General features: G+C 35.4%; 1 protein-coding gene across 13 annotated transcripts in view; it reads right to left on the bottom strand.

Moving 5' to 3' along the window:
* CTNNA3 (catenin alpha 3) overlaps positions 1–17,163 on the bottom strand; it is a 1,677,393-nt gene that overhangs the window by 63,702 nt on the left and 1,596,528 nt on the right. For all 13 annotated transcript variants that reach the window (XM_079899786.1, XM_079899790.1, XM_079899787.1 and 10 more), the window contains one exon: positions 1,786–1,891. In XM_079899786.1, coding sequence (XP_079755912.1) covers positions 1,786–1,891 — 106 coding nt within the window. The remainder of the gene's footprint in view (positions 1–1,785; positions 1,892–17,163) is intronic.

The following is a 17,163-nucleotide window of genomic DNA, read 5'->3' as shown; positions in this document are numbered from 1 at the left end:
AATTATTTTTGTCTAAATTTTTTATGTTGACCTATCAAAAAATATCCGAAGCACAATCATAGAGAATCTTCCCAGATAGTCACTATAATAAGTGATTCAATTCTGATTCTTCAGAACCGTATTTCTTCAGATGAAAATTAAATATATCATTTGAAACTACTTTACTATATGAAATGGAAAAGGCCAAAGAGAGTCATCCATAATTCTTCATTAGTCAGTGACTGTTTCTTTAAGCTTCTTTTAAAATGTCAAAGTTATATGGAAGTGAGACAATACTTTTGCTCTCTTCCATGCAATGTGAATAATGTTAAAAACAATAGCATGATTTAATACAGCTATGTTATAGAAGCACCTACTGCAAGGTGACCTGATCCAATTAAATAAGAATATCAGTCAAGAAGAAAAAGACAACTTCAAAGTGACACAATTATTTGGACTTTGAAAACTGTGCATTCTAAAACAAACAGAAGTACACTGCTAGGAATCATTAAGTATTTTAAAAGTTATTAGAACACATGCATCTGTTTAATGTATTATGGTTTCACTTATCTTACTACTGTTTTGTCTCAGAAAAGTGAATGCAATAAAATTCTAGAACACAGAAAACCATGGGCAGATTTGGGCTTCACTCATTTATTCATAATAGATTTTGAATTATATTAGAATAGAGTTTGTTTTTAACTGTAAATGCTGAATACTAAAAAGATTAATAAAATGTTTATAGAGTAGTAGCAAGAACTTGAAAAAATATATATGACCATATATGTGAATATATATATATATATTCAAGTATGTTTTAAAATATTTGTCTCTGTTATTATTTTTCCTTGTTTATTTCTCTTCCCTTATATCTAAAAATATAATATCTAATAAGAGAAAGTTCCTCAGGTTCCAAGAAAAAGAGGATAAAAAAATAAAATAATAATAAGTAGCCTAATAAAGTTTCTCTTAAAGTATATGCACAAAAAAGATATGAAGTCATTTCAGACTCAAAAAGACAAGTGTTTTTTTTTTCCCCAAAGATAGATAAATATGTATTATGGAGTTGAATAATGTAAAACCTGCAAAGGAATACTATATCTCAGTTTGAAACAGTAATTGAATATCTCAGTACATTAACTAAAGAAACTGACAGATTTCTCAATTAACGTTAAGCAAAAGGTAACTCTAATAATGTAGCTGCTGCTTAGAAAACTGGAATAGAGACATCAGAGATCTAAAGAAAGGAAACCAAGTATTTAGAGCATCTGTAAGGATTAAATGCTTCCTACATTTTATATCTTCACTTCAGTATTCTACTAATTACTATTTGTCTCACAGTTTTACATAGAATGCCAGAACATATTGTTTACACAGAAAACCTAACATACTTCTGAAAAGCCCTAATTTTGAAGAGCAAAAATAAGAAATCTGAGATATTAAGAAAAAGAATACTAACATTGGGTATTACAACCAATTAAAATAATTTGAGTACATCTGAAACTCATAAAGCTGATATTTAGGATAATTTGAATGTATTTGAAGCTCAAAAATCTTAAAAATAATCCAACCCTAAATAATAATAATGATAATAGTAGTAATAATAAACACCAAGAAATAAAATTCCTCAGAATACATTTTCCACTACTTGTGTGTTAATTATGCAAAAAAAATTAAAAATAATTCAATAATAATTTAGGAAAAAACAATCCAACAGAGTAAAAATTCAACTTTGTTTTAAACGATGTCAAATGACAGAGAGCAATTACCATGAACTTTCATCACATCCATTTGTAAAGAACTCACCTGGTTGGCAATCTGCCGAGCAAGGACGTCCATCCTTGATCCTGATTCTGATATCATTTTAGCTGCATAGATCACATCAGTTGTATGCTTCAGTGGTCCTTTTCCCCTTAAAATAAAAGAATACATGTTTGCTGCAGTGGTTCATGCTAAGATACAAACACACACACATAAGATTTGTACCCCAAAGTATAAGCCATTGGTTTTACATACTTAGTTTTAAACAGGCCATGATTAGATTCCAGTATTAAATGAAACATTTAAAAAAAAAAAGAAGGCCTATTTTGTTAAGATTCAGGATACTTTGCCAAGAAGATGGACTCTATTTGATCTTCATTCCCATGTATTTTGTACAATAAACCTTAGCCCAGAGATACTTTTGGTGGATGTAGACCCCTGAAGGCAAAGGTATTTTCTTCATTCTGGGTGGAAACATGAGATTTTGGACATCTTATATGTTCAACAGTGTACTCTGATTAGCAGGGATGCTGTTAATCCTATTTTTAATCTTTTTTTTTTAACAGTCTTTTGGTTAACTGTACTTTGTTTTTATCACATTACCTCTCCTCCACAATTATTTCCTAGTAATATCAGAGTAGTTGAGTATGAATCTGGAGTCACACTATCGTGGACTGTTTCCCCACACAGACTGCTTCTTACCATTTGTGTAAGTCGAACAAGATAAATACCCACTTTATGCCCCAGTTTCCCAGTGAGAGGAAACAGGAGCACCCACCACATGAAGTCATTCTAGGGACTTCATGATTTAATTTCCACAAAGTGCTCAGAACATTGTTTTAAACAAAGTAAGCATTCAATAAGTTGTTATTTTTGTGCTTGTTATTTTAAGATAATTTTGGTTTCTAATACCATGGAATAAAAGTTAGGTTTATTTAGGGATCTGCAATGTAGTTAAGAAAGAAGTACACTTCTTACATAGTTGGAGTGGGATAAGGAGATATTCTTCTGTCTTCTCATTCCTCAAAAATAAATGAATAACTGACCTGAATGAATATAAATGTTCCATCCACCTAAAACTGCTCCTCTCCTTACTCCTTTAGGCCCAATTCCTAACCCTCTACTGAGTATCGACACACTGGCTATTCCAATTATGTGGTTTCTGTTCCTTGTTCCTAGCAGAGAATAGGACCCTGAAGAAATCACTCACTAATGCAACTGTTTTGATGCTTTGCCATCTGTTTCGATGCTTTGGGAGTGAGAAGAGTGAGGAAGGTGGGAAGAAGGAATAAGCCAGTCAGGGTGAGGAAAGGGAGATTTTGAGAGGCCAAAATACAGTGGAGTTGAAGAGAAGGGAAATGGACACAACCTTTGTCCAATATCTTATTTACAGCTTGGACCAGTCTTGAGGGTAGATGCCCTAATGTTAAATCTAATAAGATGTGTTGTTAAGAGAAAAATCTCTGTTCACGTAGGGACTATCATTCTATACTAATACAACATAGGGGGATTCATGCAAAGGAAAATGATCAGAGTATTCTACACCTGAAAACCTGAACATCAACTCACTTGTGACTAGTATGTCAAAAAGGCCCTTTCACTGCATTTTATTCGTGGGGCCTCTCAAATACATTACAAGCAAGTTTTCCTGTAAAAATGGAACCTCACAGCTAAGAGGATGAAAACCTGGCCTCAGTAGATAGTTATCACCGTACTTCTCCTCTTTGAATCTGCTGACACAGGTTGCTTTGAATTTTTCTAAAAAATCAACATTAATCATTACAATTTTTTTGACTTGCTCTTATCAAATTTACTTTATGAATCAGGCAGGACTAGATGTTATGTACATGGTTATGTTCAAGACGGGCACTGCATTTCATTATGTCTATGCATCTCCAGAGAAAGTTAAATAAAGCTGTCCAAGCTCCCAAAAGGCAATGCATCAATTTGCAAGGTCTTAAACAACGGACAAAATTTGTTACTAAGGAGAGGGGCTAATGCTCACTTAGCTTAAACAATGGACACAGAGTTTTATCTAAGGGATGTAGCTAACGTACCCTTCCCCTCAAAAAGAATATATGTCCCCGTATAAAAACCCTGGGCTGATGAAAAGGAACTTACCTCTAGCTTTAAATACACACCTTGTTATGAGACGACTATCTTAAACACATATAGAACTTAAAAGTAACAATAATATATTGTGACAGACTACAATTATTCTCTTTTCCTCATGCTCCTAATTAAATGTATTGCCTGGCAAGCTTCCTACTGAGAGCCAAACAAAATATACATTTACAAATGATTCCATCTTATGCCAAGTTCCAGAGGAAGCTGCAATTACTGAAACTATGATAAATTTTTAACATTCTCAGCCTGAAATGTGCTATGTCATGAAGGCTTTTTAAATTGGAAAATACAAAGGTTGTTTCTGCCTTCATTTTCATAATGGGTTTTCGGGATCTCTGTCAGCCACTTCTGTCTTAAATCATTGAATTTGGATCCTGCAGAGAAAGATACCCAAGGAGGAGGGGGCAGACTTTGGAAATATGTTAAGGAAACCAGAGGCCAGAAATCTTTCATAAATAGTGGTTACAATAATTATCTATCTCCTCAAAAAAGAGGGCAGACCAAGCTCTGGAGTAGACAGTCTGGCAGTTAATCTCTTAAGTTATAGCTTAGAAGGTATAATGAGAAAGGCTGAAATAACCCAGTGATGTTGATACCATAGACAATTTTATTAACAAGTGAAAGGGATGTCTTTGAAACTTGATTTATTGGTACAACACAAACCTCTCAGCCATTTTTGATACTGCCCCAACCTGGATTCTCACTCCTCTCCCTGCCCTCTCTCACGTTCTGGCATCCACCCCTCCCTTCCTTCTACTGATTAGCATGAGAAGCAAGAAGATGGTATAGCTGATCAGTAACAGCTCAACTAACTAGAGATCTGGTTTGATAATAGAAAATATCAAATAAGTGTCATGGACTTATTTTATCTTTTTAGGGACAGAGAATATCTTTGAAACAACTTGGTATTTTCTGCTACTGATGAAAACAAAAGGCTCGTTTTATATCTTTTGCACTTTGTAGCCCCTAAATCTTTGATAATGTAACATTATTCCCCCTTTCACGACCAAAAACTTTCCCTTTAATTCTTTCTTCCTTTATATTTTTATAGAATAAGTCTCATGACTTTGTGGTTAACTTAAGAGATGAAAACAATGATAGCATATATTATGGTCCATAACAGTAGTTAACACACTTAGTATTTTCTATGTGCTATATACTATCCCATACACAAATTAATTTGATTAAAATAATCCTATGAATTTAGAATTATTATTATCCTTATCTTGCAGATGAGAAATCTGAGGGAAAGAGGTATTAAATATATATTTTATCAAGTTACACAGCTATTAGGTATCAGAGATGGGATTTGAACTCAGGTAGTCTAGCTACGGAATCTGCTTTTAATGACTATTCTACACGACTTCCAATATACTAAGATGACATTACAATATTTAAAAAGATCTCCTTAGACACTGGTGGGAGTTACCGTGAATGCAATAGAGAGCAAAGAGGAGGGTTAGATTTAGACACCAGGTGGCAAGGAGGCCCCCCAGCAGTTACTTGCTCATACACAACAGCCTCAAGGAACACAAACCAAATGTGTCCCAGACCCAATGAAATAAAAATGTGCCACATTACACAGGCTTTTTCAGTCTCGTCAAAGTGTTGAAATAGCACCAGTTGCCTACCGTTTTGAGATTTCTTTCTTGAGATATTATAACTTTTCTTCATTACTTTTCTTGGTACCTTTCCTCCCTCTCCCTCTCCCCCTGGATTCTAATCACTAAATTCAAAACTCAACCGCTATAAATGCCACACTAGGATGAGAGATGGAATGTTGACTTTTATTTATAATACAACAAATAGAACTTTTACCTGAGAATCTCAGCTTTAGACATAGTTATTTAATTCTAACACTCAAATTTAGTGCTGCAATAAAGTACAGCGAAATGAATACGGACTTGGGAAATACATTTTGTCTGCGTCCTAATACTTATTAGCCATGTAGCCTCAGGTAAATGAGTTGTTGCTCTGAGCTTATTTTCTCTTCGTTAAAATAATAATTGCGTTACTTGCCACATGGTAAGGATACATAAAATCATGTATTTTACACAATATTTGGCACACATTAGGTGCTCAGCAAATTTTATGTTTTATTTTCCTAATCCCTTTACAAATATTTTATAAAAATTTACCTTTCAAATTTTTATTTAATAATTATAGCACTTGCCGGATGATATGAACTGACGATTAAATTGAGTTCCTTCTTACACCTGCTGACAATATAACTCTGTACAGCCTTGTCCATAATATCCTTTTACTAATAAAAAAATATAAATATATATATATATATACCTATAAACTTTGTGTGTGTGTGTGTACTTGTTATTGTTGTTCAAGGCTGTTCTTTAACTGCTTTTAAGGAGCTGAATTACATTTAATGACAGGTCTTTTTGGTGTTATAAATGTCCCAAGATTAATGATTTAGCTCTGCAAGGGTACTGTCAGAATTCTCTTACTTATAATTCTGACTTCAGATACAAAAGAAAAAAGTAATTATCATGGAAGCAGCTGAAAATGATGAGATAAAGAGAGATGCCAGACTCAAGCAAGGACATACTGTTTCTGTACTATTCAAACATGAAACTTGAATTAGGCAACTCTCTCCCTCTGGGTGTTACTTTCTCTTGTAAAGTGTCATTCTCAAGTTTTGAGGACCCTATAAAAGTCCTTGGAAAATAAGCTAGTGAGTTATCAGCTAACAACCATCCTGAGTAATTAGTATCCTGAGGAATCTTTGAGATTCAAGTCTGAAAAAGGTGTTGCCCCATGAAAGAGGGAAAATATGGTCTGAACATTGCATATGTATATTTTTTCATTTCTACTCCCCTCATTCCATATCATTCAGAGTAGCCTGGCTGCTATAAGAACAACATAAAAATATCGCAAGGGCTTAACCCAATAAAGGTTATTCCTCTCTCACATCACAGTCAAGGTGGATTGTGGGTGATGGGTCATGTACCACACAGTCATTTAAGAACTCAGGCTCCTTCTCATTATAAGATAACCTAACCTCTAAGGCTTCACAGCCCTCAGAAGGATTCACTGCATCCAGACACCTGACATGGAAAATGAGTGAGGATCTCATGGGAAATTTTAGGGATCAGGATAAGAATTAGAATACATCACTCCCACCCGTATTCCAGAATCCAGACACATAGACTCATGTAACTGCAAAGAAAGCTGAAAGAAGTATTCTATCTGGGCACAGGAAGAAAAGAAAACAGCGTTTTATGAAATCATAGCATTTCCTCTATATACAATCCCAGAGGTGCTAAAATCCTATATTGTCTTTTGTCGTTTTAGCAACGAAAGTGTGTGCTCCCTGTGAAGGGAATTTTGGATGTCACCAAGTAGGTGGGGAAATATTGGGAAAATCCCAAGTCTCTTCACCAATACAGCTGAAATTATAGGAGATGTACTTTGCCTGGGCAGAAGACCAATTCTATCTTTTGTTTTGAAATTGTCACTATGTAGATGGTTTATTATTAAAAATAAAAATTACATAAGTTTACTTTGTGCATGGTGATAATAGCCTTTCATGTTCAATGTTGTGTTTGTCTATGAAACAAGGATAGGGCTTATTTTAGAGATCTTTTGGGGGATCAGCCTGGAGAGAATACTTTTAAAGTTATTAATATTATTATTGTTGCTGCTGCAGTTGTTGTCTGTGTGTATATGGGCTCTGTGTACATGCATGAGTGTGCGTGTGTGTGTGTGTGTGTGTGTGTGTGTGAAGTAGGAATTCCCTTCCTCAAATGTAAAAACTAATTTTCTAAAAAAAAACTGAGACATAAATCTTGTCTATTCTTAACTCCCAAATTTTCTAATTTACTCTCCACCTGTTAATGTTGTTTCAAATCCTAGACAGATTGTAAAATTTAGAGATTTCATGGAATACCCTTAAAGAAACAAAAACGCTAAACATCTAGGTGGAAGCAGAAGAATTAGAATTCTTTAATTATAATTCTATATAATTATATAGGGATAGACCTTATTTAGCAAAGCTCATTTGTTTCCAACTTGTAGGCAAAGAAGAGGTCACCTAGCCAGACAGTCTTCTTTTTGTCTTTAGCAAAACAGACAACCTTCTTCAGTTCTTCCTAAGTGTGAAGATTTTACTATTTTCCTATGTAATTTTGTACTGAAAGCATATATAACAAACTTTTTGTGTGCTTACTATGTTCCAGACACTGTTAAGTTACTCAATTTTCTCATACCCGGCACTGCTGCATAGTGCTGTGCAGGTTGTTCACTGCACAAATTTAAGAGTTGCCATTCATATCATGGATACTCCCATAATAGTGCGTATCACAATTTATGCAGCCTTACATGCTCATTCTGCTCCTACAATCTATTATCTTTGTCCTACAAACAAGAATCAAAAGCTTAGAAGCTCAAAGTCCCTTAACTTTTCTCCAAGCTATATGAATATCAGTTGGTCTAAATTTAAAAGCAAGGAGTTTAAGTCATTGGTACTTTCAGAGCCAATTAAAAAGAAATCATGTAGATGGAAACTGTCATAAGTTTTCTGTCAGTATGCATCTTGAAACACTGAAATTCAATGGATAGCTCTGAATCAGTGGAATGTTTCATATACTGCAAAGAAATATAGAAGAGCAGAGATTCTTAGCCATTGTCCTGAGTGGGGTCCTATTAAAACATCATTATCTGTCTATCTGAACATTCCCAGGGGTTATGAAATAAACAACCTCTTTTTCAATGAATGTTTTTTTATCAGTAACCTAACATTTATCTCTCTCTTTCTCCTTTTTCCCCATTCTACTTGGGGCTAAAAGAAGATATATGTAGGGAAAAAGAAAATCACAATTGTTTTTTTCCCTCTCAACTGGATTTTTGAGTTTTGGTTCAAAGAGAGATGTAGCCTGGTGATGGGGGCCCATGACTGATCATCAGAAGTTTGCTAGAACCAAAAATGAAGCCATTAATATTCATTTGAGAATTGTAGCACTGTTGAAGTTTGTGGTGTATAAGTCTAAATTTTTTGTAGTGAACTCAGCCCAATTTGTGAGTAATAAAATAAGCTGTTTTACTATCTCACCTAAAGATCATAGACATCTAAGAAACACTGTCGCTATCAACCACTTTTCCAATGGCAAGGAAATGCCTGTATCAACCTAAAGAGAAAACTATAGTTGGTAGTCACACGGATGCCGATTCTCACTGCTCCCTCTATATTTAATCAATTGTCCTCTTACTCTTTCTTCAAGAAGAGTCATTTTATTCATTTCCTACTGCTGTTGTAATGAATTGTCACAAACTCAGTGGCTTAACACAACACACATATCGTTGTACAGTTCTAGAGGTCGGAAGTTCTAAAGAATTTTCACCAGGCTGAAGTCAAGGGCTTGGCAGGGCTGGTTCCTTCTGGAGGCTCTGAGGCCAGAATCCATTCCTTTGCCTTTTTCAGCTTCTAGTGGGCACCTGTGTCCCTTAGCTGTGGCTCCTTCCTCTGTCTTCTGAGCACATCATTGCAACTGCTGCCTGTCATCACATCGATGGCCTTCTCCTTTCTGATTTCTTGCTTCTTCTCGTGAGGACCTCTGTGATTACATCAGGCCCACCCAGATAACCCAGGATAATTTTCCCATCTCAATATCTCTAATGTAATTACATATACGAAGTCTCTTTTGCCATAGAAGGTAATAGTCACAGCTTCTGAGGACCAGAAGGTGCACACCTTGGGGAGCCACTATTCAGGCTGCCAAAATCCTCCAGAGTCACGACCAAGGAGTCAGACTTGGCTCCTATGAGGGAACTACTGGTCTTCCTGGACTTAGACCAAATCAGCTCGAACAACTTGACAGCACTCTGGTGGTTGCTTCTCCAGCCTGCCAGCTCTTTATTTTTACAACTGCCAGTGAAAGTTTCAGGTTCTTAGTTCTTAATGGTTTGCTAGCTGTATATTCCTTTCCTTACAATTCATATCAAAGGGTGGCGCCTGAAGAAATCTGAAGATCTGGGAAAACCAGAGTTACCCAGAGAGACAATTTTTGTGCCGGCTGCTGCCCTTTCCCCATCCAGCACACAGTGATTTCAGCGTGCCTCTCTCCCCTCCTGGAGCTGCCCGTGAAACACACACAACCACTGCCTGAAAGCATGTCACAGTCTAACATGGGGCAAAACGAGAGGAGAAGTCCTCTTCTAGGGGAGAGGGGGAATGGTTTTCAGATGATTATTATAAATATTCATTTTTTTCTTTTGGACCTACAGGCCTTGAAAACGCTGAAACTTGTTTTCCTAAGACATTCAAAAAGTGTACCTGCTGCTTACGTAAAGGGGTCACTTAGGGACACTATGGTTGCAATCATTTAAGAAACCTCTTAGAAGCAATTGGTTAAGAAACTGTGAAATAAGGGATAAACGTCTCAGTGGTGGCTCTCCAGACTCACACAGGGGTGAAAACTGACAAGGAAATCCATTTGTACGTCCCCTCATTCATGGGAAAGTACCCCTCCAGCAGCACCAAAGCCCACCACCACCAAAAAATAGGACTGTATGTCATTATTCATCGATACTTTCTCAGGACATAATGGAAAGCCCATACTGAGCACCAACATTTGGAAACAGGTCTTTTCTCGCCCTCTATACATTACTTCTCTGAGCACACATCAGCCCAAGCCAATGCACTGTAAATACAATCACACTCTCCGACTGTGGCGGTCCCTCTTTTTCCTGTTGGCAGTGGCCTCGGCATTAATCACGTACATGATCTCTTACAGAGCCTGGGCACCTTTTCCAGCTTCCCCTTAAACCACTGTGATATACGGGCTGCTCCTGTTCCTTTAATATCGGACCAGATTTTGGGGCTCAGAAAATAATCATTTTCAATTTATGAAAATAATATAATTTAGCTTTTATTATTCGACATTTAGACCTTCTTAAAACCAACATACCAACTCACTTCTAAATCTGGTCATGGCCCAATGTTATCCTAAGGTCCAGTTGAAGAAACATACAGGGGGTGAAAAGGCCACTAACTTCGTACAGGCTTATCACAGCTAATAGATTGAGTACAGAGGGGGTTCAAGTGTCTGGCTCGCCACCAGTATCTGACCTTGATGTTTTGGAGATGATAAAAACTGCCAGTACATTTTTGGCATGCCCTCCCTCCCCTAGTCTAGTCAGATATAGCTGCAGTTTATTAAATATTAGGACGCTATAAGGCCTACCTTTTTCATTGGGCTCATTCAGATTGAGTATGACTTGAGATATCCTGATTTCTGTAGCTAGTCTCTTTGTTAATGTGCCACTATCGCTGCTCTCCAATGATTTGCTATATTGAATTATTTTATTGTACAGTGACCCAAAGCTGATTTTCATTAAGTAAAGGGTATGATTTTAAAACGTGAATGAAATAATCAGTGCTAGTTTAGACAAACACATTATTTTTTACTTTCTCCCCCTATTTGGCCTAATAGTCAACTATTTAGCTAATGCTATGTGAGACAACATATGTAATGCCTCCTCAAGTAAAAGTTCAAACAATATTATTGTAAAATAGTCGTCATCCAGTATTATGCCCAGCTGTGTGATCCACCCTCTTGTCTGTACGTGCCAGCCTTTGCCCTAAAAATCTCTTGCCTTGGGGATAAGATAAACTCATACCATACCCAGGTATTTGGACCTGCTTTTATACTGTATGGCTCTGTCTCGAGGGTCACATGGTGATATCAGACTGAAATATATTAAAAGGACTATAAACTAGTTTCGAATTGTATACTTATTAATTTATTTCTGATTAAACCAAAATTACAATAGAAACATATAGAAAAGAAAAGTCAGGGCTGAGATTTTTCTTTTTCCTTCCTTCCTTTTTCTTTTGTAACTTTCTTAGATCGTGTTGCTCTTTGTTAGGTGCGAGTGCTTTGGTGCTGCCCCAGCAGTGTGCCTTGGGCCACGGTGCCAGGATGTGTCGTAGCACACACCTCCTCCACCCTTTTCTACAGGGGGTCTATTTCATTTAAGGCCTGTCAGTTCTGTCTTTCTGAAAATAGGCCTCAAATGTTTCCTGAAATTCTTTTGAAAACTTTAATGATGGCATGCGAGCATATCAAACTCGACTCAAATAGCTGCCTTTCTCTCCGGACTAGAACTCTTCTCCAAACCCCAGTGTTTCTTTTTTGAAAATGTTCTTCGAAATGTGAGACACTGGGGTTCCAATGAAGTGTGGGGGTTATTTAGGAAGAAAAGAATAGGAAATGAGAAAATAAATGGCCACGTGATAGGATGGTTACTCTGAATAAAATCCAGATTTGCACCCCTCAAGAAAGAGGAAGCTCATAAAATTCATTTCTATGGCTTAGACTCTGGTGCTGAATAACTTTTATCTACCCCCCCGGATGGAAAAACATGACATCTTCCCAGAGGCTAAAATCATTACGATTATGCCTGTTCTATGGGATTAGCTCTAAGAAGGCAAACATGTTCATGCTAGGAGCTAGCATTCTGAAGACCTCTTCATATTGAACTGTTGGTGTTTTAATTAGCAAAACATTCATATTATAGCCAAATAGGTTGCTTTGGGGGCCTTTATACATCCTACTCTGTCAAGCATAGAATAACACATGTTTTACCTTCATCTTCTATATCTGCTATTTATTTATGTTACGTGTGTACTACTGTGCTAATATGTATATAACAAAACATATACAGAAATGTAAATTGTAAAGAGATCAATTAAAGATAAAAGAAACTATTTTAAATATCTTGCTAATGATAATGTCATTAAAACAATCTCAAGATGCAATACTCCCTTAAGGAGAAATTTAACATGAGTATTAGGGAATGTAAATCCGTAATTCAAGCAGTCTTCTTGATAACTAATTTTATTAGCCCGGTTCTTGTCAGTTTTGATTAGATCATCACTGATCTTCCTTTGTAATATGGCTCACGAATAACTCCTTCTAGGAATAGAGAACTGTTAACTCTGACATCTTGTTTTTTGCTTGAGCTTGTCTTCTAATGATCCTCAATCCATGTTTTCATTTTGTTTTGTTTTGTTTTTTTTGGTTTGTTTGTTTTTTCTGAAAATTTTAAACCAATGTATCCTATTTAATGAAGGTTAGGTTAGCTTAGTTAAAACTAGATAATGTAATTCATAAATCCAGTTAAACAGGTACATTAATTGTGATATGTTGAAAGCTACTGAACAAGTGAAGGCACCGTAATCAGTCCTTCTAGGCCACTGAAATCTCTTGCCTGAGATAGGCAGGGCAGTACCAGTGTCAGTCATATATTAAATACTGTTAAGAATACAATTCTTTTCGTCTTGTTTATGGTTTCCTTTGCTGTGCAAAAGCTTTTACGTTTCATTAGGTCCCATTTGTTTATTTTTGTTTTTCTTTTCATTTCTCTAGGAGGTAGGTCAAAAAGGATCTTACTGTGATTTATGTCATAGAGTGTTCTATGTTTTCCTCTAACAGTTTGATTGTGTCTGGCCTTACATTTAGGTCTTTAATCCATTTTGAGTTTATTCTTGTGTACAGTGTTAGGGAGTGTTCTAATTTCATTCTTTCACATGTAGCTGTCCAGTTTTCCCAACATCACTTATTGAAGAGGCTGTCTTTTCTCCACTGTATATTCTTGCCTCCTTTATCAAAGATAAGGTGACCATATGTGTGTGGGTTTATCTCTGGGCTTTCTATCCTGTTCCATTGATCTATATTTCTGGTTTTATGCCAGTACCATACTGTCTTGATTACTGTAGCTTTGTAGTATAGTGTGAAGTCAGAGAGCCTGATTCCTCCAGCTCCGTTTTTCTTTCTCAAGATTGCTTTGGCTATTCAGGGTCTTTTGTGTTTCCATACAGATCGTGAAATTTTTTGTTCTAGTTCTGTGAAAAATGCCATTGGTAGTTTGATAGGGATTGCACTGAATCTGTACATTGCTTTGGGTAGTAGAGTCATTTTCACAATGTTGATTCTTCCAATCCAAGAACATGGTATATCTCTCCATCTATTTGTATCATCTTTAATTTCTTTCATCAGTGTCTTATAATTTTCTGCATATAGGTCTTTTGTCTCCTTAGGTAGGCTTATTCCTAGATATTTTATTCTTTTTGTTGCAATGGTAAATGGGAGTGTTTTCTTAATTTCAATTTCAGATTTTTCAACATTAGTGTATAGGAATGCCCTTCTGTCTCCACACTGGTAGCCACTAGTTTGTTTTCTGTATCTATGAGTCTGTTTCTGTTTTGTTATATACATTCTTTTGTTTCATTTTTTTAGATTCCACATATAAGTAAGAGCAAACAGTATTTCTCTTTCTCTGTCTGACTTTTTTCAGTAAGCATAATACTCTCTAGGTCCATCCATGATATGACGAGTTTTATGAAGAGCTAAGGTGTCAGAATTAACATTTTGCAAAAGAAGCTGTGGAAGGCTGGTGGCTTTATGGAAAGGGAGGGAGGGATCAAGAGAGAAGAGAAGTAAGGAAGAGAAACAGTAACTTTTCTGTTTCAACCTTCAGTAGGAACTAAATTTATAGTAAGATGATATTTGCACTTTAACATAAAACTCAATGTTCTAGCATTTAACCGTATGGACAAAACTCACTTTGTTAATAAATGGAAACAGGTATAAATTTCATGGCCATATCAATTTTTAAACATTCACTATGGTTAATTTTCCATCCTCTGAAAGTATGCGTGTGTGTATGTATGTACGTATGTATGTATCTATCTATCTATCTCTGACTCTCTTCTCTATTAACAAAGTTTCGTCTCCTTACAGACAATATTCAGGCTATATTCAGCTTATGTAGCACCCTAACATTTCTCCCTCGGTTGTTTGTTTTTATCACCATCCTTGAATTTTTATACTACTCCATTTAATGACTGGTTTCTGCCTCTGTCAAAAGTGATGCTGTGTCAACCCCAGGAATCTGGATGCTCATGTCAGTGTGCTGTAATCTTGAGGTGTGAGGCACAGGAATCACTTACAGGCATTCTCTACTTAACGTCTCTCAGTATCAGATCTCACCTCTTTAAAAAGGGCATACATAGTATGTCAGTCTTGCCCATCTCATGGAATAATTTCTAGAGTTTAATGGGTTAATGCACATGAAAGTACTTTGTGTACTTCAAATTTCTGCAGAGATATATGAATGCCATTACTAATAATATCTGCATATGATGTTGAAATTCTTTGAGACAAATACTTTAATAATCTGGCATAGTTAACTAGTAGACACTCTCTTAAATTGATACCTGCCTTATATAAATGTGCATAGGAAATTTTCCATATCTGGAGTTGTGCTGAGAAAAATAAGCATGTCTATACAATAAAATAACCCCTCCACTCAACTGTGGATAGAGACTATTTTTGGTCTTGTGCATGCATTTGTTTCTTTGGTAATATACACTACATATTACATTTATTCAAATAATCAATATTGTTTTACATATGCTATTTGTCTATATTATTTTCATGAAATATGCTCCTAGAAGAGAATACATTAGTTTCAGTAGTTTAGTACATTATAAAACCATTGTATTGAGTGGACCAGTATTCAACAAATAAGCCATTTGTCAAAAACTATTAATCTATGTAACTTACATATATTGGTATCAATTAAAATTACATGTATTACATGTATCACAAATTTTAAAATAGCATACCCTAAATTGGGTAATATATATGTGTGTGTTTTATACACACACACACACACAACCTCTCATCAGTATTTTGTTAATGTACTTTGAAAGTTTCAAATGTTTGTGCAATAGGCTTTGATTTCCATGAAAACCTTTTATGTTTAAAATAAACATTTTCTATTGAGAGAAATTATTTCAGCAGTTGAATTTTAGTAAAACAAATAAATTATAATATTTAATTTAGGTAACACATTGTAGAGGAATATGAACAGAATTTTTAAATTTCAATTTTGGGTTAGCTGTGTTTCTAGAACATCTGTTATGCTATTATGACAGGTGTTTATTAATATGGATATATAATCAGATCTCTTGGTTGCTAATAGCTTGGCAATTCAACATCTAAATATTGTCAAAATCCTTGATTATATGTTGAAAACTGTAGGTAATTGATTCAAGGCTGTTTGCCTTGACTAGATTAAAAAATTAAAACTTGCCCTGTGTACTTCCCTTTAGAATCTCAATTTTTTTCTGAAACTTCTAAAATATTTCAGTAATAAGAGCTTGTGAACAAATAAAAGCCTTCTACAAGCCAAGATGTGTCTTGATTCAAATTTCTTTAGGCTATTCATTATACAAACACAAATAAATTATTTTTAATGCCCTGGGCTGGAAGTGAGTTCATAGAGGGGAAATAATGAAGTAATACAGTTCATAAACACACACATACACACACACACACATATACATACATAAAGAGAAGAGCCTACAGAAAACCCCCTTTTGGGTGCATGAAAGCTCAGATTTTTAAATTAAATTTTCTTAAAATTATTTAATAAATTCTGAGTAACAGAAGTCAACAAGAAGCAATTTAGTTGTATAGCTTCTTTACATCACAGACCCAGAGCTAGAATTTTCCTTTGAATATACAAGGGTATGACACAAATTTCTAGGAAATTTCTGTGCTAATAATATCAAACAGAAATCTTTGCCAGTATGAAACTTGTAATTGTAGATTCTGAAAGTTTAAAATTTATTTCCTTCTGGCACACTTTAATTCTAGCACTTACATGAGAATGTTTGCTTTTTTATCTTTAAGGGTTAGGTACGTGTTCTTAGTCGAGTATCAGCACTGGCCAACAGAACTTTCTACAAAAAAGAACATGTTCCCTGTGCTATTCAATATGGTAACCACTAAAATCATTTGAAATGTGTCGTGTGCAGCTAAAAAATGGAATTAATTATATTAATTTTAATTAATTTATACTTATTTACATAGCCTCACTTGGCTAAGGGCTACTGTGTGGGACAGTGCAGTGATTTAATAAAATTGCTTCATCATAGTTCAGAATAATGCTAAATTACTTGCATAGATACTTCTGCTAGAATTCAATGATTTTTTATGTATAAGAAAACAATATCAGCATCTAATAGACTAGTGATCTTTCTAGATATTGTTTTGCTGTGGCAGAAATGAAGTCACAATGACAATGAACATAGTTTATTAGAGGGTGAATATATTCAGAATTTTTTCCACATGACCTAGACCAGGAGTTGACAAACTATGGCTGACAAGCCAAGTTCAGCCTACCACCTGTTTTTGTAAATAAAACTTGATGGGAACCAAGCCACACCGATTCATTTATGTATTGTCAGTGACTACTTGTGTGCTACAACTG

Source organism: Stenella coeruleoalba, assembly GCF_951394435.1.
Source record: "Stenella coeruleoalba genome assembly, chromosome: 16".
Classification (NCBI taxonomy): Eukaryota; Metazoa; Chordata; class Mammalia; order Artiodactyla; family Delphinidae; genus Stenella; species Stenella coeruleoalba.
The sequence above is the reverse complement of the archived record's forward strand: the minus strand, read 5'-3'. Positions and strand labels throughout refer to the sequence as shown.